Genomic DNA, 24,541 nt, shown 5'->3' with positions numbered 1-24,541 from the left:
ACTATTGAAAAATAAAAAGAAGATGTGATTTAACAGGGCAATTTATTACTCTCAGATGTTGTAATATTTGAAATCTATATATTTTTGTGGCTCAAAAAGCAGCTATGGCTGCACAATTAACTGCAATTTAATCAAGATCATGATTTTTGCTTCTTTATCTTTATAAGGCATTTACATCTCTGAACATGTATGTTTCATTTTAGGGTTTTCCATTCTACTCAAGAAAAAGTATTAGCAGGTCAATTTTCTTTCTTCTTTTCTTTCTTTGCTCTGACTACATCTGAAAGTAAACCATACAAATGGACATTCTCTTGATTTGTGCTTATGTGAATGTGCAGTACTGTAACTCTAATTAAATGTTAAAAAGGTTCTAAAATTAATAATCGTCATATTTTTTTAAAATAAATAATAAACAAATATAATGACAATTAAAAATAATAAACAATAAATCTAATTAGACAGTAAAATAAAACTGAAAAGCTAGAATATGAAGACATGAAGATAAATGTACACTGAAACAATGTGCTTAATGTGGTAGAATGAATTATTTTATTCAAAAATGCCTCCTTAAAGCAAATTTCACACTGTGAAAATACCTTTTGAGTTATTTATTCCCATCTAGTTAGTTATAGCACTGGTTATAACAATGACTTAGAGCATGCAAAATGCTGTTGATATGTGAGGATTTTTTTTTTTTACACAAATCTAAAATATTTATGCACTCACATTTGGCCTCAGATTCATAATTCATGCAACTAACTTTCATGATATCTTGATTCCTCTTGGTTGTGATTTATTCATGCATTCCTTCTCTGGTTTGAAACCTGTATTCCTAACCCAGCTCAATCTTCTCATGAATTGATCATGAGGCCAAAAGCATTGATGAAATAGTAAATGGTGGAGTTTTGGAAAGTGGAAGTTCAACAGCTGAAACAGTAGCAGTGCGGCTCTAGAGGTGATGTGTTGTGAGATGGAAATGGACGAGGGATGATGAGAACTAGTAGTGATGTTTTGTTTACATGGCATTTAATGACATGAGCTTGAGTTTATCCTATCCTGGAATAAATATTCAGTTCACTTTTAAACAATATCCATCTGATTTTATGATCTGTATATCTTGTATACACATTTTAGATAATGTTAAGTATGGTAGACATCAAGTTTTGTCATAAAAACAAGGTTTGTCATAAAAACACACCAGAGGCATAAAACAGCAGAGTACACATGAGAATGAACTATTTACCCTCTGATGCATGAATAATTAAATCACATAGCACAAAAATATCTATCTATCTATCTATCTATCTATCTATCTATCTATCTATCTATCTATCTATCTATCTATCTATCTATCTATCTATCTATCTATCGTCTTGGGCCAAAAAATACCAGTAAATTGATTATCACAAAACTTAGTAAGTTGCATTAAATATTTAAGTAGTTTATTATCTCAAAGAGTAACTACTTCAGAAGGATATGTAATAAGATCAGCAGCAAAAATAACTGGCCATGCCTTTTATTCACTTTTAACATTTCTTTAGTAAATCCTGACAGTTGATTTTAGATTTTAGGGTTGTAATATAATATGATATGATATGATATGATATGATATGATATGATATAACATAATATATATATAGATACATAAACTGTGGTTTAAAACAATATACTAATAAATGATTATCTGTCTTTACATAGAAAATATTCAGATGTCCTTATTATGTGCATTTTATATCTCTATTTGTCCCAATTTCTATGTATATAAGCACTTAAGTCGACAAGAAAATCCTTAATATTCTTTCATTAAAATATCTTTGTTGAATCACTTTATTAACAGCTGAATTCACGATGAAATGCACATTGAACAAATAAAAGGTGTCACATTATCTCTTAAAGAAATAAAGTGTTTTTGCAGCAGTATTATAGAAGAACCATTTTGAATTCCAGAAATAACCTTTCAGTGAACAAATCTTAAAAGAACAATTTTTTCGCATAGTGTGAATAACATATTAACTTCATACTATCTTGAGAACTTTTTTTTTCACTCTAAAGAACGTTTTGCAAAATTGAAAAATTCCATGGATTTTAAAGGTTCTTCCTTGAACCATAGATGCCATAGATTTGAGTGTAGAACAAACGAGCCAATGCACATTGTCATGCAATTATTGCATCCAGCTGGTGGTACAGCAACCGTGGCGACGGGACTTGATATCTCCATTCCCTCCTACAGGGAACAAGGGTTACCATACATAACTGAGATGTTCCCTTTCAGTTGGTCATTCTCGACGTCATGTCGGGGACCGACGAATTGGGATGGTTGTCGTGAAGGATTTAACCTCCTGGCCCCTCTAAGGAACCTGATGACGAGGTCAGGCTTACCTAAAGACATCCCATTCATGGGGTCATGATATGCAATAGCAGCAACCTGGACTTTGAGGGTGGAGGGAGACAGCCTTCACTCAAGCCCTTGCTGCAGAAAGAACAGCACGACTCCAATCGTGCATCTCCAGGAGTCTTCTCGGCAAGAAGAACACCACTCGATGAACTGGTTCCACTTCAAGGCATAAACGTGTCTCCTAGACCGAACTCTAGAATGACCACTGCTGAAGCACCATCTTGCAAACACAGGAAGCTTCTGAGAGCATGCTGAACTTGTAGTTCACGACTGGTACACAGTTGAGCAGAATGATACTGTCGCTCGGCTCCAAAGTGAAAAGCTGGTATACATTGCACCTGCTGCTTACTCACGCTGTGATCAGTGGCAGCTGGATGCATTAATTGCATGTCAATGTGCATTGGCTCGTTTAGTTTACACACAAAGTAGATTGGTCTATTGAAGCAATATCCCAATTCTTCAATCACCGATGTGACATTAAGAGTGACCGACTGAAAGGGAACCTTTATCTTTAAGAGTATCGTTTGAAAGAAACATCACCAGTGGATACTGGATAGTCTGATCAGGTTAAATAAATGATCAATGGCCTACAGTTTTATAATGAACTCATTCTTGTCAGTCCCTCATGTACAGTGAATTTTACACTTCGTGTTGTCTCGGATGGTTTGAATAGCGATGTGACTTGCGAAGGTTGTGCGAGACAGGACATGTTGAGATCTCATCCTGAAACCAACATCTGTCACGTACACCAAGATCGCATGATGAAATATACTGAGAGAGACATTCATCCACAGGGAGAAGAGTACAGAAGAACGAGTAATTGAGTTCGATTAGATGGCCCTTGTGTAACATTTCAATTGGCAAGGGGGAACAAGTATTTCATTCTCTGTAATCTAATTTATTGTCTCTTTCTTCCTGAATCGTTTCTCCTAACTGAGTTGTTTGCATTTACCAGTGTGTGTTTCTGATTTTTTTATATGTTTCTAAAAAGAATGTGACTCATCCTGTTTGGTCTTTGTGGTCTAAGAGGGTGTTTACACAACACTGTTTTCAACACGGTTTTGGCCATTCATTTACACAACAATGGCATTTTGGGGGCCAGAAAATGCAAACTTATGAAAGCGGGTAGTATAATTTTCAAAACTAAGAAAACGTGAATTTGTGAAAGCAGTGACATAATGTCCATTGCTTATTATGTGTTCAATCTAAAAGTATGTGCAGGTAGTGTATGTGCTGTTTCTTTAAAAAGTGACATCTCCATCTTCTGGCCTGGCATGCATAACACAGCATATTTAAGTCATTTTCGCTGTGTGAATTGGGATCGTTTGAAAATAAGTTTTCAATTAAAAAAAAAACAGTGCATTGTTTTCATGTAAACATACCTTAAGACAGCTCAACAACCCTTGTGAAAAAGCGCACTTACTCTAATTGTATTGAATGTGCACTTGTAGTGTACTTCAAATCTTAAAAGTATATTTTTTGAAAACCTGTGCTTGACAATAAAATATCAATTAAACAAAAGGCCACCAACAACTTTCGTGACTGTTAAGCACACTTAAGTACACTTTTAAAAGTTTAATGCTTTAAAGAAGTACACTTATGAACACTTCAGTGTGTTAACTATCATATTAAATTTTAACTATGAATTTAAACTAGTTTAATTTATTACATTCAGTTCAGTTTACACACGTGTACTTTTTTCACAAATAACATATGTACATTTTCATAGAAGTGTCAACAGTTAGAAATAGGAGAGCTCTAGAAGGGTTCTTAGTCACTTTTGAAATGTTAAAGCTTGTGCAAAAATATAATATAACAGAGAATTTGAAATAGTATATTAATCCAATTACCAGCAAATATGACACACGCTGTTTTAACCCTAAATCAAGCCAACCCCATCCCAAGGCAACACATCTCAGTTTTCTGACACTTCTAAGTATTTCCCAAGGCCTTTAAAACCCACAACTAAGACAGAATCCACAGCAATCCTCAAACAGTTTAGTTCACGCTTCTCCCACATAGTGAGGCGAAGGCATCCCACAGAAAGTAGTGGCATGTGGAGGATATTTGATAAACATGTTCTTCTTTTTACTTGATGGAACAAATTCTTTGCAACAATGACAGAGAAAGTGAGATAGCGATTTTAGCCGAGCCACTCATGCAGACCACATCTCTCATGAGATCAAAGTCCTGAGGTTGTCAGCAGCATTTTGGCGGGTCTAATCCTTTAAGACCAGTGGCTACAGGCGATCAGTAATGGAGCGCACACAGAACCCTGTGCTGTAGTCAAACATGGCCTCAATTGATTGCTTTAGCCTGACAAAGCCACAAACAGGATATGACTCCTCACATCCCATAATCCTACCTGCTCATGCTGGCTCACATTGACTGCTCTCTGCAGAGGCAGAAATGGAAAGCAGCTGGAATATGTTGCACTTTGCCAGAAAAATGGCTTATTTTCAATGTTTGATTGTTGGGTCCCAAAATTAAGGCTTAGTATTCAATACACTTATGGAGGACTGTTTATAATTTGGAGCTTTTCTATGTCAGAAATCATTAGAGCAAGAGCAATGACTTAAAGGGATAGTTCACCTTGAAGACTTTTTGAAATAAGGCCTTATAAAGTCAATGCCAAATGGGTCCATTTTGGCTTTAGACCCCAGTGATTTTCACTGTGAACAAAACCAGCTTACTGTGATAGAAGGAAAAATCTACCAAAATTACCAACAAATGAACCAAAAATATTAATTATCAGAGGAAGTTTAAAGGAGCATTGCGTAGGTTCTGAAATTTCTAACCGTTACTGACACCAGTGGCCGTTAGAGGAACTGCAGCCAGTCTCATGCTCGTTCTCAGTGCGCACGCTCTTTTTTTGTTTTTAACTTACGAGGAGTGTCCGTGGGTGTCTGAATTGTGCTGTAGGCTGGTCGCTTCTTTCCATCCGCAGAGTCCATTTGAAAACACTATTGCCGCTGCTTACTATAATGGCTGGCGTGCCGTACGGCTGTAAGCCCAAGTAGACGAGAACACGCATGACGTCACATTTTCTGAATTTTCGTGCCAATTCGGGCCCGACTCCTCCACACACAATTGAGCCTACAGGCTGATAGAGGCAACCGTGGTGGACAGTCCAGGTGTCATTCTTTTTTTAAATCATGGTTGGCTCATACATGTACAAATGAAAACTCTATCTTAAAGATTTTTTTAAGTAAAAACCTCCACATAGCTCCTTTAATGAAAAGTTCACATATATGTCAATAACCACTGTAGACATTGATGGGTAGATGTTCATATTCAGAATTGAAGTCAACCGGGGTTTTTCATTGATTTGTATCCTGAATCTTTGCTCACATCATTGAACTTGCCTTTTTACCTGTCTAACTTAACCAATTACTATTTGGAAATCATGTAAAGCACGATAACTTTTCAGTAGTATCTTAATAGGGTTTTTTTTGTGCCATTATCTTGTCTAGTATGAAATGGCACCTTTATAAAAAAAAATGACCAATTTATTTCTGATTAAATTGCATTTATGCAATAAAAATAAATAAACACACAAACGCACACACACTACACTCTTAAAAATATAGGTGTTTCACGATGCCATAGAAGAACCTTTTTTGTCTAAATGGTTTAATAAAGAACCGTTAACATCTGAAGAACCTTTCTGTTTTACATAAGGTTGTTTGTGTTGCGAAAGAATGATCTTCAGATTTGAAAGAGAAGGTTCTTTAAAGAACCTTTGACAGAATGGTTCTTTGTGGAACTAAAATTGGTTCTATGGCATTGCTGTGAAGAACCTTTTGAAGCACGTTTATTAAAGATTGTATATTAACTCTTTCCCTGGCATTGTCAGAATTTTCACTGTTATGTGAGAGGCACTATTACACATATTCTGAAAGAGTATTGAATCTCTGGATCAAAGAATGGTGAAGAAAAAGCTGAAATTAATATGTAGAATAATATCAAAGTGTTGATAAAAAATAACGAAGCTAGAATTAATTAATTAACTATTTTTTAAGCAGAAGCTCTGTTCTTTCTTAATGCTTGTTCAGATATTCATACAGCCATGGAAATTTTGTGAAAATTATAAAAAATGCTGGTGGGCACTGTAAACTGTTTTTAAAGGCTGGCAGGGAAAGAGTTAACATTTAATAATAAAGTATACATATAAAAATGATACTCTGAATTTTTAAGTTTCAGTGTAGTGGCTTATGAAGGGCTCCTTATTTACGATGCTATTAAACAAATTAATTGTATGCTTATGACATTTCAGCAGAGTTGCGATTCATAGTCTAATATTGTTTTGCAGTAATCCTACAATTTTTCTCCATTAGTCACTGTATTTCCCCTTTGATTGATCAACAATCGGACAACTTTCCAATTACACATTAACATTTCAGTTACAGATATCAAGTTTCCAACTCATTGCTTAAACAAAATGATGAGCTATGTCAGAAAGAATGATTACCCGTGTAAAAATTCAGATTTATTATGGCCACAGAGATCAGCTAGAAAAACACAATCCATCAGCCGTGTCTGAAAAACACACAGCTTCAAGTGTTTGAGTGAGCTGTTGCATTCCGAGGATGTTATTTGATGATGCTGGATTTTTTCCATACTAGCAGAAGGTTGCATTGAGGACCATTAGATACATTTATCGCTTCTAAACATTCAGCAAGTCAGCAAGAAAACCTGACAGCACATAGCACAATTATAGACTAACTTGTTTTAGAAACAGTCACTGTGAAGTACAGAAAAGTGTATTTTATAATCAAGTTCATTGTAATTATACACACACACACACACACACACACACATAGGGCTGTCAGTTTAATGCGTTAATTTAATTAGTTATGAAAAATAACGTGATTAAAATATTTTAAGGCAGTTAACGCACTGGCCCCGCCCCCAGACCTGTCCGTCATCTTGTATTTCATACAGTTGACTGTTGTCAAATATGATGCAGGGCAACAACTCCATAAATGCAGTTATGCCCTAAAATTCACGATATTGGTGCAAAAATGCACTTGTATGAGTTTTTGTCTCATATTTACATCATACGATAAGCAATATCACACGAGCAGCCATATATATATATATATATATATATATATATATATATATATATATATATATATATATATATATGTATGTGTGTGTGTGTGTGTATGTATATATATACACACACACACACACACACACACACACACACACACACACACACACACACACACACATACATACATACATATATATATATATATATATATATATATATATATATATATATATATATATATATATATATATATATTCTGTACACCACAGTGGCAAATATCACACAGTCTAGTTTATTAACTGAATTTGATCCCCAGACCTTTTGCATACTAATTAAACACATCTGACATGTCACAATGATTCATTAAATTATTCATTAAACAGTTTTTTTGTTTTCTTTGGCCATGTCTTGCCTTTAAGGAAAAACATTTCACCATATGCTGGTAATTATATATAATTTTCCATCAGTGAATTGCTGACGGTGTGAAAAATAACCTTAAAAAGTAATCAAGTGTGAGTGTGGAGAGTTTCATTTACTGAGGCCTTTTGAACATTACATTAATTAAATATATGTGCAATGATCTGGCATATTTCAAAGCAATTAAATGCCAATTAAACCCTCCTCCCATATCTTTTCCCAGTCACTATTTTTTTCTCGCATTTTTGACAGAGTTGATTTAACTTGATTATCTGTTATCGAATGTTAACCCTGTGAAGCCTGACATATGAAATAATAATAATTAAAAAAATAAACCTTTTTATCAACTTTTTACACTAAATGTATGTAAATATTAGTTGTCACTTTATATTTAACAAAAATATATCTTAAGATATTTAAATGTTTAGTTTTATGTTGCTATATATATATATATATATATATATATATATATATATACAGACCAAAAGTTTGGAAACATTATTATTTTTAATGTTTTTGAAAGAAGTTTCTTCTGCTTATCAAGCCTGCATTTATTTGATCAAAAATACAGAAGAAAATGTAATATTGTGATATATTATTACAATTTAAAATAATAGTTTTTAAATTTATTATACTTTAAATTATCATTTATTTCTGTGATGCAAAGCTGAATTTTTAGGATCATTATCACATGATCCTTTAGAAATCATTCTAATATGAAGATTCATTATCAAAGTTGGAAACAGTTCTGCTGCTTAATTTTTTTTCAGAACATGTGATACTTTTTTAGGATACTTTGAATAAAAAGTAAAAAAGAAAAAAAAAGAAAAAAAAAAGAAGCTATGTTTTTAAAATATAAATATTTTGTAATTACAATATACACTACTGGTCAGTAATTTTTTTTTCTTTCTTTAAAAAAAAATAAAATCAATACTTTTTTTCAGCAAGGATGTGTTAAATTGATAAAAAGTGATAGTAAAGAAAATATATTATTAGAATTTTTTTTTATATTGAATAAATGCTGTTCTTTTTAACCTTTTATTCATCAAATATATTAGACAGCAGAACTGTTTCCAACACTCATAATAAATCAGAATATTAGAATGATTTCTAAATGATCATGTGATAGACTGGATGTTACATGTGACACTGAAGGCTGGAGTAATGATGCTGAAAATTCAGCTTTGCATCACAGGAATAATAATTATTTTTTTTAAGTATATTCAAATAGAAAACTATTATTTTAAGTTGTAATAATATTTCACAATATTACTGTTTTTTTCTGTTTTTTTTAATCAAATAAATGCAGGCTTGATGAGCAGAAGAAACTTCTTTCAAAAACATAAAAAATAGTAATGTTTCCGAAATTTTGGTCTGTTCTGTATATATATATATATATATATATATATATATATATATAATTTGGATAACAGAAATCATGTAGTAGATTGAGTACAACAAGTTTTGATCATGTTGACCTTAGAAATGTGCCTATCCAATATAACAGACATTATAGGGTTAAGTGTTGTTTATATTTTGTCATTTCAAAGCTCTTTAATATGTTGATCTGTTATTTGCTCTTTGTCTTCCAGAAATGGATTCGCTGCGCATATTGCTATACTCTCTAATATTCCTGCTGAGTGTGTTTGGTAACCTGCTCATCATTGTGGTTTTGGTGGTGAATAAGCGAATGCGGACGGTGACCAACTCATTCCTGCTCTCCCTGGCCATTAGTGATCTCATGATGGCTGTTTTCTGCATGCCCTTCACTCTTATTCCCAACCTGCTGGAGGATTTCATCTTTGGGGCTGCCATGTGTAAGATTGTGGCCTATCTTATGGGTAAGATGGACTTTTATTTCTTCTAACCTTAAATGAGAATGTTACCAATGTACCTGCTAAATCACAAAAAAAAGTACAGCTACTTTGCTCTGAATACCCTGCTGGCATAAGGCACCCAGGGAGAGTCGGTTTACTGATCGTCTTCACAAACACTGGTAAAAGTCACAGGCTTGAATTTCTGTTGCGTAGATATGCAGAACTTTACGTGGCTTCAGATTTTTGAAAGATATTAATTTTACTTCTTTTAAGTTAGTCTGTACAGGCACAGTCAGCAATAGTCAGAATATTTATGAATATTTAAATGAAGTCATTTGTTTCTGTGTAATCACATCTCCTATGAGTTTTTAAAGATGTTTCAATACATCTTCTATTATGGCAGCAGTAATTCATCATATGATGATCTAATGACGGAGAAAAGCAATAAACTGAATGTAGTACTATTCATGGTGAAGTAAGGAGCACTTTTAAAGAGATGAATCCAGTGTCTGGATCTCGGTGATGGGCCTATGCTGTCTAGACCCAGGGATGAAGAATTATTGTTTAAATTATTATTTTAGACATGTAGACATGTTTTTCCACTACAAAAAAACAAACAAACAAACAATTACTGTAACTGGGGAAAAATAATCATGAAATTACCATGCAAATTGAGTAAGCTTAATAAAATTAGATGTATTAAATTAAATCATTAGGGGTAAAAATATCAATTGCAATTTACATCTAGATCTAGCCACAGTACACAATAATATGCAATTTTTTTCGACTACTTATAAAGCACAATGCTGGAATGAAGTACAAGAAAATAAGAAGCATTGCACTTATATTTACAGAGTAATTTTCTTATTGAATAAAGCAACATGCAGTATAGCCTAAATACAGCTCTTCAGCTGACACCACTGGATGAAAACAAAATTGATTTAAGCTGGATGATGGTCTTCTGTACAGATGTATCACATCTTGGATATCGACATTAGTATTTAATCAACTTTGAACTGACTCAAACTGAATAACAACATTGCTGCTCTTTTGTAGAACTGCTTATAGTTAAACTGAACTTGTTTTAAATGGATGAACTTCACACTGTTACTGATCTGAACTGAACCAAAGACTGACTTGAGCTCAATAATGACACTATTGTCTTTTAGAGCTGCCCTACAGTGGAATCTGAACCGATTCTGATTTCAGCGGATTCTGCTATTCATCACTGTGAACCCCACACATGGCATGTATATATATATATAAACAGGTTAACAATAGTTAATGTAATCTGTACTTTGAAACATAGAAAAAAAAGTATTTTTCATAATTAAAGGGTTACCAGTAGTTCACCCGCGAATAAAAATTTCTCACTCTTGAAGCATCCTAGGTGTATGTGACTCTCTTCTTTCAGAATAATCCAATCAAAGTTATATAAAAATTGTCCTTGCTCTTCCAAGCCTGTCATTGGGGTAAGCGGGTGTTTGTTGTCAACAGTTCAGAAGACGTGAAATAAAGTGCACGCATCTGTAATAAAACATCCCTCACACGGCTCCGGAGGATGAATTAAGGCCCCCTGTAGCGAATACATGCACTTTTATAAGATAAATATCCAGATTTCAAATGTAATAAACACTTTGTTCCTCACTTCTGCTGACTGTGGGGAACCAGAAGATGTGCAGGTGGATGTTGTAGTTATCAGCACTGCGTGGTTAGTGACGAGAGAACAAAACAAAACACTGGTCATGAATTATAAGCACAAAACGAAGATTTGTAAAGAAAAACATCAGAGGATTTCAATATAAGCCAAGAGGAGACTGGTTTTCCTTTGCTAAAGTAAGGAAACATTCCTTTGCTCCTACATTTTCCAGAGGCTTCAATTTTCTTTCTGCATGTCTTCCGTGTCCCACAGTCAGCAGATGTCAGAAAAAAAGTGTTTATTACTTGAATTTTGGATATTTATCTTACAAAAATGCATAGATTCACTACAGGGGGACTTTATTCACCCCCCGGAGCTGTGTGAGGGACATTTTATTACAGATGCATGCAATTTATTTCACGTCTTCTGAACTGTTGACAACAAACACCCGCTTACCCCATGAAAAGGCTTAGAAAAGCAAGGACCATTTTAAATATAAGTTAGATTGGATTTGTCTGAAAGAAGAAAGCCACATACACCTAAGATGCTTTGAGGGTGAGGAGAAGATTAATTTTCATTCTCGGGTGAACTAACCCTTTAATATCCATGCACCAAACCTTCATTAAACGTATCACAGTTTGCTTCTCTGCTCTGCTCTGAACTGTATTTTATTTTATTTATTTTTCACATTATTTATTATTTTAGTCATCATGTATTTAATGTTTTGGCTCCTAAACTACACATACAGTGCCATTGAAAAAAAAAACAATAACATAAATAAGCTGCAACATGAGACTACAAAACACACCTCAAAATGACTTGGTGAAACTGCTGTTAATTTGTAATACGGTTACCAGGATGTCAGATTTTGGCACAGACCCTCGCTTTGAGCAATTGGCCACTGATGTACAGTAGACATATACATGAATTCATCCAGCTTGATCTGCACTGTTTCATGGATCACTAACCTCCCTAAATGAAAGTCAAGGCTCATCCAGCAACACCCAATACAATGCCAAGGTCAGATAAGACACAAAAGGGCTACTGGCAAATAATTTGAAGGGGCCAAAAAAATCAATTCTTTTTTTTTCTTTTTTTTTTACTGGTATTCTGGGGTGATCAGATAGTGTTTTTAAAGGATGTTTTTCTCCTGTATTATGTTGACTGTCTGGTGGAGGTCCTGGAGATGACACAATTCACAAGAGAGCAGATCTTATTTACTTGAGTGTGTGCGAGTGGCCTGCGGCCCACACAGTGTCAGAGTGTGACAGGGCAGCACATCCAACACGCTGTGCCAACCACAACCTCCCTCCCACTGTTTGTTTTTCGAAGGGGCAGAGAAGGAAGGGGATTTGTAAAGCAAAGAACAATTTCCTCAGTATGAGCTGTGGTGCGGAGGGCGAGATCAGATCAAAGCTCTCGGGCTATTGGGCCAGTAATTCCTCAAACATGAGGGGCTGTCGGAAATCTCGTTCTACAATGCTCACCAACAAGAATGCCATTCTGCAATGTTTTTCACTAAGCTTTGTATTTTTAGAAGAACGTATTAAGGATTTTGTCGCTTCCAGTTTTGCAAAGCATAAAGTGTTTGGGGGAATAAATACAGATTTGCAGTGAATACGTATAGCGATAGGAGCAACTGAATCAGAAAACTTGCTATATAAACCACTTAGATGATCTTGACTCTTGGCTCTTGACTCAATGCCAATTTCTTTATCAAAAACCATAAAAAAAAACACTAAAAGTTGTCTAAAAAATATTGTACTGTACCTAGATTTTATTATGGATTTAAGTTACATGATTAATATATGGGATATATAGACAAAAAAACTGACACAAAAAATGTTTTAGTAAGGTAACTTACTAACAACCAACCACTGAAAAGGTTCTTAAAATTACATTTTTATTTTTCAGTGTAATTATTTTGCTTTATTACAGGAATCTCCGTCTGTATATCTACCTTCAGTCTGGTGGCTATAGCCATTGAGAGGTACAGTGCCATTTGCAACCCGCTGAAGTCCCGGGCATGGCAGACCCGATCCCATGCCTACAAAGTCATTGCTTCTACCTGGGTCCTGTCCTTCCTCATTATGACACCCTACCCCATCTTCAGCACGCTGGTGAAGTTCACCAAGCACAACAACATTACAGCTCACATGTGCCGCCATGACTGGCCAAAGAGCGAGGTGGAGCAAGCCTGGTGAGTGTTGAAGTATTTGTAAGTGCTCATTTGCCTTTATTTTATAGCAGAGTTAAATGGAAAAAGGATGCGACCTAGGTCAGACTCCAAGCTTGGACAGTTTACATCAGTATGTGGCAGGCTGGGCTGGAATGCACAAACAAGCAATTTCTACCTTAAAAATATTAAGCTGCACCACTGTTTTCAACATATGAAATGATTTTTGAGCAGCAAATCTGCATATAAGAATAATACCTGAAGGATCTTGTGACCATGTGTGGGTGGAGAGTGGAGAAATAATGCTGAATGTACAATGTTTTTTTTTTTTGCAAATAAATAAATATGTAAAATAACTTCTTTTAATATTGTAATAATCTTGCACAATACTGGTGTTTTTTTAAACTACTTTTTTCAGATACATAAAAAATATTTTTAACTGTAGGGTATATTAAAAGAACATTTTGTATTTAAACCTTTCAGAATGCCTCATAGACTTCTACTGGAAGTGCATACCTGTTTATTTGTTTACTAACATGCTTAAAATTATAGTCTGGTAATGCCACAGATGCTGTCTTTAGAGAATAAGTTGTTTTTGTACTCTGTAAATTGGAAAAGCATCCTGTTATTACTCATACTGTAACATCATTGACTGTCTGCGTTTGTCTCAACTTGAGAGGCAAAGACAGAGACACAGAGACAGAGTCAGAGACAGCTGTTGCAAGGTAGACAGCAAGCGACCACAACAGTACTGTTTCTGCATGTTCCACTGAGTTTGCTTGTACATCTTTTTAATTATTTCTGCATATTCTGTTACAGTAATAAGCCACAAGAGGCTGGGCATGAAAGGGATTTTATTACAGGGAAGGTGTGTTGTTAGGCACATCACGAATATGTTCCCTTCAAGCTATGCCAATGCATGACTACACACTTCTGAGGACAATTATTGATATTTAAATTAATTCAGTATTATAATCAGAAAACTATTTTGTAGAACAAACAATGTTTTGAATAATGTGAATCAGTCTTCACAGACCATGGGTGGCTACCCTTGGATAAATAGCCTATATGAGTGAGTGGTTGTATTTATATCTTAAAGGAATAGTTCAGCCAGAAATGTAAATATACTAAATATGTACTCACCCTCAAGCTATCTAAAATGTAGATGAGTTTGTTTCCTCATCAGAACAGATTTGGAGAAATTTAGCATTACATCACTTGCTCACCAATGGATCCCCTGCAGAGAATGGTTGCTGTCAGAATAAGAGTCCAAACAGCTTATAAATACATTACAATAATCCAAAAGCAATCCACAAAACTCCAGTTCATCAGTTAACATCCTGTTAATTAAAAAGCTGGACTCTCATTCTGACGACACCCATTCACTGCAGAGGATCCATTAGTAAGCAATGCTAATTTATTACTAAAAATCTTTTCTGATGAAGAAACAAACTCATTTACATCTTGGATTGCCTGAGGGTGACAACATTTTCACCTTTAGGTAAACTATTTTTCAAAAAGGATTTTCAAACAATTTTCATGTTGTTTTAGGTACATCCTGTTGCTATTTGTTCTGTTCTTTATTCCTGGAGTGGTGATGATCATTGCTTATGGGCTCATTTCTCGAGAACTCTACCGTGGAATACAGTTTGAATTGGAGCAGAAGAAAGGACAGAGTGGTGAGACATTTATGAAGTCAATAACACAATACATGCAGTATAATTTAGCCATGTTTTAGTAAGCCTCAGACCATCCCATAGGGTATTAACTGTGATTGTATTTGATGACCTACTCTGAGGATTTAATTGTTTGTGTGTACAGTCATGTCCATCTGTTTTTGAATGAGGCTCAATTTCCTAAGTAATGAAATGTGACCTATTGGATTTTCAAAAATATTAATTGCAGCTGTACAACATTTCCCCAACTACCCCTAAAAGAGCAAGAAGGAAAAAGTAGGAAATATAGACTTGAATATTCCCCCTAAATTACTCATTGGTGGGACATTTAATATAGCTGGATTGCTTTGATTATGTCTCATCTTGAATTCCACTGTTCTACGCTAAATCACATTCTATAATTTTATAAATATGTCTCCATTTCCCCTGGGCTGCAGTGATCTAGCATTCAAACGCTCCGGTGCAGAGTCACCACTCTACCCATTAAGATGTTTTCATTTGTATTAGTGAAATGTCATTTCCTTTCCCATTTTATTGGTAAAAATTTGTGCAAAAGAAGGAAGCTCACGAATGTCAAAACACAACCTGCTGTGGGGTCTCATGAAGGTTATTGTTTAGTAACAGACATAAGGGTTGGGAATTGTAAAGAATGGAACGATTCAGATTGCACTTTATGATTCCAGCTCCTTACTGATTAATTTCATTAATAGAATCATTAATAGACTCAAAATTGAGTTTTAGGTTTTGTGTCATTTTGACTAATTTATTAAAATGAACCTAAGAGTAATTTGATTGCAACTGGTTTGATTCATTATAACAGGGCTTGAAAATAGGAATTCATTTTTCCTCCACAACTTTCTACAAATAAAGAGATAGTATACCCAAAAATGAAATTACTTACCCTCATGTTGTTCCAAACCAGTAATACCTTTGTTCATCTTCAGAACACAAATTAATATATTTGAAATATGAAATAATCATTAAAATAGTCCATGTGACATCAGTGGTTTAACCTCTATTTCATCAGAAATACAGTGTATCTTCATTTCTGTTCTGAAGATGAACAATCTGAGTGTGATTGTCTTACAGGTTCTGGAACAACATTAGGGTGAGTAATTAATGACAGAATTTTCATTTTTGGGTGAACTATCCCTTTAACCCTCTAGTATTCATAATTTTTATTTATAAAATAATAATTTAAAAAATCATATCATTTTCAATTAATTAAGCGTTTAAATAAAAATGGAACAAAGAATGTAAATTTTACTCCCCCGCCAAAAAACAAATTGCTCTGAATTTTTGTATTTTCTGATTTATTTCTTAAGGTGGTCATTTTTTGACAAGAAAGATCTCAGGTGTTTTTTTTTTGAGACCATTTAGCCTTTTCCAATCATGTCGACAATGCTTGTGTTCATTTAGCAAGTACCACAAAAGTCACCAAATTTCATACCATTCTGATAAAGTAAAAAAAATCGAAATGTTAAATTTTTCATTAATTCAACAAAACGTCCCAAGGTTACGTATGTAAACCTAGTTCCTTGAAGGAACGAGACGCTGCGTCGAAACGCTTTTGGGGAACATCCCTGACGAGACCGACTCTGAATATCGTGTGCCATCAGTCCATCGGAAAGGCGTGATGTCACGGGCGGGGTGACGTAGCGACCAGGAAGCTATAAAAGCACGTGCCGTGCAGCTGGCTTCAGCTTCGAGTAGGGAAGCAAGCGCCGGCAGGGGTGCCGGGAGTATGGCTCTGCGACGCAGCGTCTCGTTCCTTCAAGGAACTAGGGTTACATACGTAACCTTGGGACGTTCCTTTTCAGGAACTCGAGCTGCGTCGAAACGCTTTTGGGGAACGATGTGCCCACGCTGCCAGACTTCCAAATCCCTGCCTAGTGTGTAGTCAAAGAGCACAGCTAAGATGAGAGAACAGAAGAGCCCGGCGTGGCTCGCATGTCAAGATCGTAAAATCGGACAAATATGTAGGGCGTGGACCACCCCGCAGCGTTGCAGATGTCCAAGAGGGACACACCTGCTGAGAAGGCCTTGGAGGCCGCCATACCCCGAGTAGAGTGAGCCTTGGCCCCCAAAGGAGGGGGAAGACCAGAGGACTCATAGGAGACGTTGATAGCCTCGACTATCCAAAGACTAAGGGTCTGCTTGGTGGCAGGAGAACCCTTGTTAGAAGGACCGTAGCAAACAAGCAATTGGTCTGATTTTCTCCACAGGGCAGCTCTGTGGACGTATGCGACACATACAGTGTCTGGACACATACAGTTTAGCTTCTCTTGGTCTGGCTCCCGAAAGGGAGGAGGACAGAAGGCCTGCAGTACGATAGGTTGTGGTGTAACAGAGGGAACCTTCGGAACATAACCTGCTCGAGGGTATAAGAATGCTTTGGCCATACCAGGGGCGAAGTCTAAATAAGTAGGGGCCACCGAAAGGGCCTGAAGATCTCCAACTCTCTTTAGTGAGGTGATTGCCAGTAACAGGGCAGTTTTAAGTGTCAGATGTCTATCTGAGATATCTTGTATTGGCTCGAATAGAGCTTTACAAAGAGCCTCTAAAACCACAACCAAATCCCAGGGGGGAACACGGGATCGTACTGGAGGTCTCAGCCTCAGCACACCGTGGAGGAAACGTGTAACTAGGGGGTGTCTACCCACTGACTGATCATTGAAAGGGACATGGAAAGCAGCTATGGCCGCCACGTAAACCTTTAAGGTGGAGTGGGATAACCCCGCAGAGAGCCTGGCTTGTAAAAACTCCAGAACTGTACCATGGGCAGTCTGCTGGGTCAAGCTGGCGGTCTCTGCACCATGAAGTGCACCACAGTTTCCTCGTAGAGGGAGCTCTGGATTGGAGTAGGGTCTCAACAACCTCGGTTGAGAGACCAGCTGCTAACAGCTGTGCCCCCTCAGGGGCCACACCCACAGCTTCCACAACTCCGGGCGAGGGTGAATTATCGTGCCCTGCGCCTGTGAGAGTAGGTCTGTCCTGATCGGTATCTCCCACGGAGAGCCGTCGAGGAGCGAGACTAGATCTGAGAACCATACTCGGCCCGGCCAGAACGGGGCTACTAGTAGTAGACGGGCCCCGTCCCGGCGTACTCTCGCCAGAACTCCCGGGAGCAGAGCGATAGGGGGAAAAGCGTACAGACGAAGCCTCGGCCAGGTCTGTACCATAGCGTCCAGTCCCAGAGGAGCTGGATGAACTAGAGAGAACCAGAGGCGACATTGCGATGTCTCCTGAGTCGCAAAGAGGTCCACCTGGGCTGTGCCAAATACTCTCCATATCTGCTTCACCACCTCGGGGTGAAGCATCCATTCCCCGGGCCTCGGCCCCTGTCTCGACAGTATGTCTGCTCCCACATTCAATCTCCCAGGAATATACACTGCTCTGATCGAGAGGAGTTTGCCCTGGGACCACAGAAGGATCTGGTGTGCCAGTTTGTATAAGGGGCGCGAACGCAGACCCCCCTGGTGATTGATATAAGAGACCACTGATGTGTTGTCGATGCGCACCAACACATGGTGACCTCTCAGGTCTGGGAGGAAATATTTCAATGCTCGATAGACTGCTAGTATCTCTGGGCAATTGATGTGCCATGTCAGATGGCGACCACTCCACAGACCGCGGGCAGGGTGGCCACTCATGACCGCACCCCAACCGGTGAGAGACGCATCTGTCGCTAGCGTTACACAGCGACAAGGAACTCCCAGCACCGGGCCCTGATTCAAGAACCAAGGTTTCTTCCACATGTCTAAGGCACGAAGGCACCGCCGCGTGACCTTGATAACTCGAAGTGGATTTCCCCTCGGGGAAAAGCCCTTGGACTTGAGCCACCACTGTAGAGGTCTCATGTACAGCAGGCCAAAAGGTATCACGTTGGACGCAGCTGCTATCAGCCCTAACAATCTCTGGAATTGTTTGACAGTGAGTGACTGGCCTTCTTTGACTCTCTCGACTGATGTGAGGATCGACTCGATCCGAGCAGGAGACAAGCGTGCCTGCATCGTGGTCGAATTCCACACTACGCCTAGATATGTGGTTCTCTGAACTGGAGAAAGTACACTCTTCTTAGCGTTTAGTCTCAAACCCAGCTCCCCCATGTGTGCGAGAACGACATTTCGATGTCGAGCCGCCATCTGCTCTGATTGAGCTAGGATCAACCAATCGTCGATATAATTTAAAATGCGGATGCCCTGCATACAGAGGGATACCAGAGCCGCATCCATACATTTCGTGAACGTGCGGGGTGAGAGTGCGAGGCCAAAGGGAAGTACTCGATATTGATAAGCTTTGCCCCCGAAAGCGAACCTCAGAAACTTCCTGTGTTGTGGAAGGATGGATATGGAAGTATGCGTCTTTGAGATCTATTGTGACAAACCAGTCCTCGGATCTGATTTGAGCTACAATCTGTTTGACAGTGAGCATTTTGAACTTCAGTGACATTACTGAGAGGTTTAGATGACATAAGTCTAAGATCGAACGCAACTCCCCATCCTTCTTTGGAACTATGAAATACCGGCTATAAAACCCGGACTCCCTGACTAGAGGAGGGACCACCTCGATGGCCTCCTTCCTAAAAAGGGTATTCACTTTTTGTTCCATAACCAGAGCCTGCAGGAGGCCGACTATTGTCTTTCCACTGTGCGCAGGACCCATTGAGATACATTGGCAGTAGTTTCCACGCTGCTAGCTAATGTACTAAGGGAATCTGTGTCTCGAGACTGATCTCTGGAGTAAGAGGCCCCCGAAGGGGAGGCGAGCATCCCAGTTCCGCTACGCTCACGGGCGGAAATAACTGAGTAGTGCTCGCTGGAGGCCGCTGCACCCTGAAACTCCGGCAGGGTTGGCAGACCCACCTCCCGAGGGCACTGAGGTGAGACGGGCACCGTGTAATGAGGTGGACACCGCTCTACCCCAGTAGGGGCTGCCCTCTGTAGTCGTGACTGTTTGTACGCGGAGGGGGATATTCCTCAGAATTTATTGAAATCAAACAATCAGACAAGTAAATACGGTCTGGATTGTGATACAATACACATTGAAGTGATATATTGAACTTCTCGAAGTTAGATAACAGTCATTAGATTCCTCAGAATCTAATGCAATCCAAATTCCTCAGAATTTAGTGAAATCAAACAATCAGACAAGTAAACACGGTCTAGATTGTGATAAAGTACACATATAGTGATATATTGACTTCTCAGAGTCATATTCCTCAGAATTTAAAAATAATCAAACAATCAGACAAGTAAACACGGTCTAGAGTGTGATAAAGTACACATTGAAGTGATAGAACCAACTCCTGCTTATTAAATGGAGTTAAAATAACCAGACACGCGGTCGGGTATGGAAAAATTCACATCAAAACTGAAAATGATGTAATACACGCGTTGCCTCGACAGCGCGCGAATAGCTTAGTCACACAAACAATATTAATCCCCTCGGAGATTAAATAGCTGCTCACTAACGCTGCCCGTATAATGACACTGTTTGTTTTATACTGTGCTTATGCAACTTTGTTTGTGCAACTACAAGCTTGCCGACGCCCTCCGTGTCAATCTCCTCGGAGAAAGAAAGGCAGAGCGTCAAGCCCGACGCTCGGGGGGAAGAGCCGAAGCTCAGGCTTCCAAACCCCGGAATCAGGCAGATCTGGTGGGTACGGTAGGAGATAAGGACGTGCCCGTCTCCATACCTTCCAGCAGATCGATCTGCGAACCCAACGAATGCCGGCGCGGCTTCGCCTCGGCGAAAGCGGAACCGGCATCGCGAGGAACGCTTGCGAAGGCTCACTTCTCGAAGAGAATTGATCCCAGGCAAGCCACGCACAAACTGTGTGTATCCCCACTCGTAATGTAGCGAGGGCAGGGAGGAACACACAATCTATAACGTGGCTTGGAATCGCCCTTCATATGTTAGGTCTTTTGCTTTTGTTTTGGCATATTGAGCTGTTTTAGCGATCTTTTAATGGCTTAGGGACAGACAACAATAAATAGGACCAACAGGACAGACTTTGACATACACACACAGAGCGCTTGCTGACAGATTCGAAGCTGAAGCCAGCTGCACGGCACGTGCTTTTATAGCTTCCTGGTTGCTACGTCACCCTGCCCGTGACGTCACGCCTTTCCGATGGACTGATGGCACACGATATTCAGAGTCGGTCTCGTCAGGGACGTTCCCCAAAAGCGTTTCGACGCAGCTCGAGTTCCTGAAAAGGAACTGCTTACGTACAGCCTCAGTTGAAACTATATTTTGTCAATAACTTCATTCTTCATAAACATTATACTTTAAGGATTTTTCAACTCAAGTTTGAAATTTTGTGTGATATTTGCATATGAAAACAGCCTTGCAAGCAGTAGTATTTTATTCAGGAAATGCAATGTGGATCAAAATGTAAGCTTCCCCTTAATCTGTATATATTTAAATACTCCCTCAGAGCTTATTCTTGAGGAATGTCCAATGTTTCCTCTTTAGGAATGAAAAATGGTATCAGCAACACTGTCTTATATAGCAGCGATGACGGAGACGGCTGCTACATCCAGGTGTCAAAGAGGCCAAACTCAATGGAGATGTCAGTCCTCACCCCAACGGGCTCCGCAAAGGTGGACCGACCCCGCAGTAACACGTCTGAGGCTAAACTAAAGGCCAAGAAGCGGGTGATCCGTATGCTTATTGTCATTGTGGCCATGTTCTTCATCTGCTGGATGCCTCTGTACTCCGTCAACACCTGGAAAGCGTTCGACCTTCCCTCAGCCCACAGGGCTCTTTCTGGGGCCCCCATCTCATTCATCCACCTGCTGTCCTACACGTCTGCCTGTGTCAACCCAATCATCTACTGCTTTATGAACAAGCGCTTTCGAAAGGCACTTCTTGCCACCTTCTCCTGCTGCTGCTGGTCCTGCCGCAGAAGAGGCTTCAGGGAAGGTGACGATGAGGTTACTGCCACCGGAGCGTCCATGTCTAAGTTTAACTACACCACTGTCAGCACGATGGGACCATGCTGATTCTCAAAGGACAAGATGGAGAAGAATTGGTGTGGATGTTGGCAAATTATGAGGGTTAGACGACTTTTAGATTGTTTATCACTTTCTTGCAGCTAAGCAGATGCTACATCAACAGCAGCCAATGGTTTATGATTCATGATTATTCATGTTGTTATATATTCACTAGAGACTTGTATAAATGTATATTCTTAAGGTGGCGTCGAACAGCTCGGTAGGAAAGGTCACACCAACCTCACCCTCTTCTGTCAAAGGTCTGTCACTCTCACAAAACAACAACAACAAAAAAAAAATGACGCCAAATGACTGCCTGCAAAATTTCTTTCTGACTGAACTGGTTTTGGTGTAGAAGAACCAAAAAAAAAAAAAAAAAGTCATTTTTACCATGAATAACAATCTGCATTTGAGGTAAAGTTTGTGGTGTAGTTTGCTGAGAAAAAGTTTGGATCAGATGCAAGCAGAACAATGGCTCTTCAGGATGAGAAGACTCTCATTGGTAGCATTTATCGACTGAGGGATAATGTTGAACTTGCTAGATCAGAGTCAGCAGGAAGCAGAGTTTCTAGAGCTTTAAGTGTGTACTGAGAGACTACAGTTTCTGACTTGCTCAAACGACTATGTAAATGTCTGAATATGGCTAGTAGAATGCCAGCCTTATGCTTTAAGTTATCTTTTGTTGTAGTTTTAAGTGCCTGCATAGTGTTTTGAAACCCTTTTTGAGGCCAAGAAACATCGGGGGGGATTTCATTCATAAGATCAGAACTCTAAAACACTGACATATAGCAGCTTTCCAAAGTCTGAGCCATAAAATATTACGAGGTGGTTAATGATTATGGTCTGTTTCTAGACAGGACAATTATTCTGGCAGTTGCCTTCATCTTTTTTTTTTTTAACTGAAGAGGTTTTGTTTTGTTTTTTGAAGTTGTCCTTTGTGGCCTTCATAGTCTGTGGTTATAGGTGACCTCAACTGAATGAAAACGCTTTGATTGGGATGAACTCATGCCAGTCTTTCATAATCTCACAGACTGTTTTATGAATGCTTTTTACATGCCCTCGTAAATGTATGGATATAAGCATATTAAGGTTCTTCAAGACAGTCATCATCAAACAACAGCAAAGAACACTTAAATCTGATTTGTGATTGTTCTGTCCTTCTTTTAGAAGATTCATTTTATTTACTTATTTTTAAATTTTTTTAGGCAGGTTAGAGAGGGAAGCTTGATTAAATGTCAGATATTTTTGGATGCCATGGAGCCCATGGGAAGTCAGACTTGATTCAGTGACTATAAAATATTTCAAGAATATAAAACAATATATAAAATATATTAAACTTAATGGCTGACTTTAAGTAAAATTAAACTGCTGACAAAGTGACAACCGGGAGTGATGAGTTCAGGAACTTTGATTTTAATTACTGATGAAAAAAACAAGCTGAAACTCCAAAAACTCATGACACTTTGAATGGATGTATACAAAGATTATTTTTTGTCATAATGTAAACATTTTACAATGTATTTCCTCTGCATCAAATTTACAGTTGTCGTTAAAAAAAAAAAAAAATAATTTGCACAATCTCACTACTCATCAAGTAACTCATTAAAGATTTAGGGCCCTATCTTGCACCCAGCGCAATTGACTTTGTACACCGACGCATGTGTCATTCCTATTTTGCACCCGGGCAAAGCGTGCTTTTCCCTCCACAGAAGCACGTCGCTAAACTAGGGAATGAACTTGCGCTCCCTGGGCGGTTCAGCGCAAAAAAGGAGGCGTGTTCCGGCGCAAACGTTCCTTCATGCTATTTTGCAGGTTTAGAAAACAATTGCGCCACTAACCAGGAAAAAAATAGTTTAAAGTCAGTGGCGCGTTGCGCATGTTATTAATATGCTATTTTAAGGGCGCATGCTTGGCCATAATCAATGTAGCGTGTGCACAACGCGCACGATTCTCTCATCTACACAGAAGCAGCAGTTATTATTTTTGCAAATCATACATTATTACGATAGATAGATAGATAGATAGATAGATAGATAGATAGATAGATAGATAGATAGATAGATAGATAGATAGATAGATAGATAGATAGATAGATAGATAGATAGATAGATAGCAGCCAGCGATAGATAGATAGATAGATAGATAGATAGATAGATAGATAGATAGATAGATAGATAGATAGATAGATAGATAGATAGATAGATAGCAGCCAGCGATAGATAGATAGATGTTGTTTCAGATAGTTAAAATAGGGCCCTTAAATTCAAACATTATATAATTCCCAATTCCTTAACTGGTCACAAATGACTGTCCCATGGGGTATTGTTTTTCATGTCATTATGTTTTTTTTTAAGTTCC

General features: G+C 38.2%; 1 protein-coding gene across 1 annotated transcript in view; it reads left to right on the top strand.

Moving 5' to 3' along the window:
• The window catches only part of cckbrb (cholecystokinin B receptor b), a 29,028-nt gene extending 6,268 nt beyond the window's left edge, over positions 1–22,760 (top strand). The window contains exons 2-5 of the mRNA XM_059499336.1: positions 9,467–9,715; positions 13,269–13,530; positions 15,058–15,185; positions 21,663–22,760. Coding sequence (XP_059355319.1) covers positions 9,467–9,715; positions 13,269–13,530; positions 15,058–15,185; positions 21,663–22,192 — 1,169 coding nt within the window. The 3' untranslated portion in view covers positions 22,193–22,760. The remainder of the gene's footprint in view (positions 1–9,466; positions 9,716–13,268; positions 13,531–15,057; positions 15,186–21,662) is intronic.
• The last annotated feature ends 1,781 nt before the right edge of the window (positions 22,761–24,541 follow it).

Source organism: Carassius carassius, chromosome 19, assembly GCF_963082965.1.
Source record: "Carassius carassius chromosome 19, fCarCar2.1, whole genome shotgun sequence".
Lineage (NCBI taxonomy): Eukaryota > Metazoa > Chordata > Actinopteri > Cypriniformes > Cyprinidae > Carassius > Carassius carassius.
This window is presented reverse-complemented; position numbering and strand designations above follow the sequence as displayed.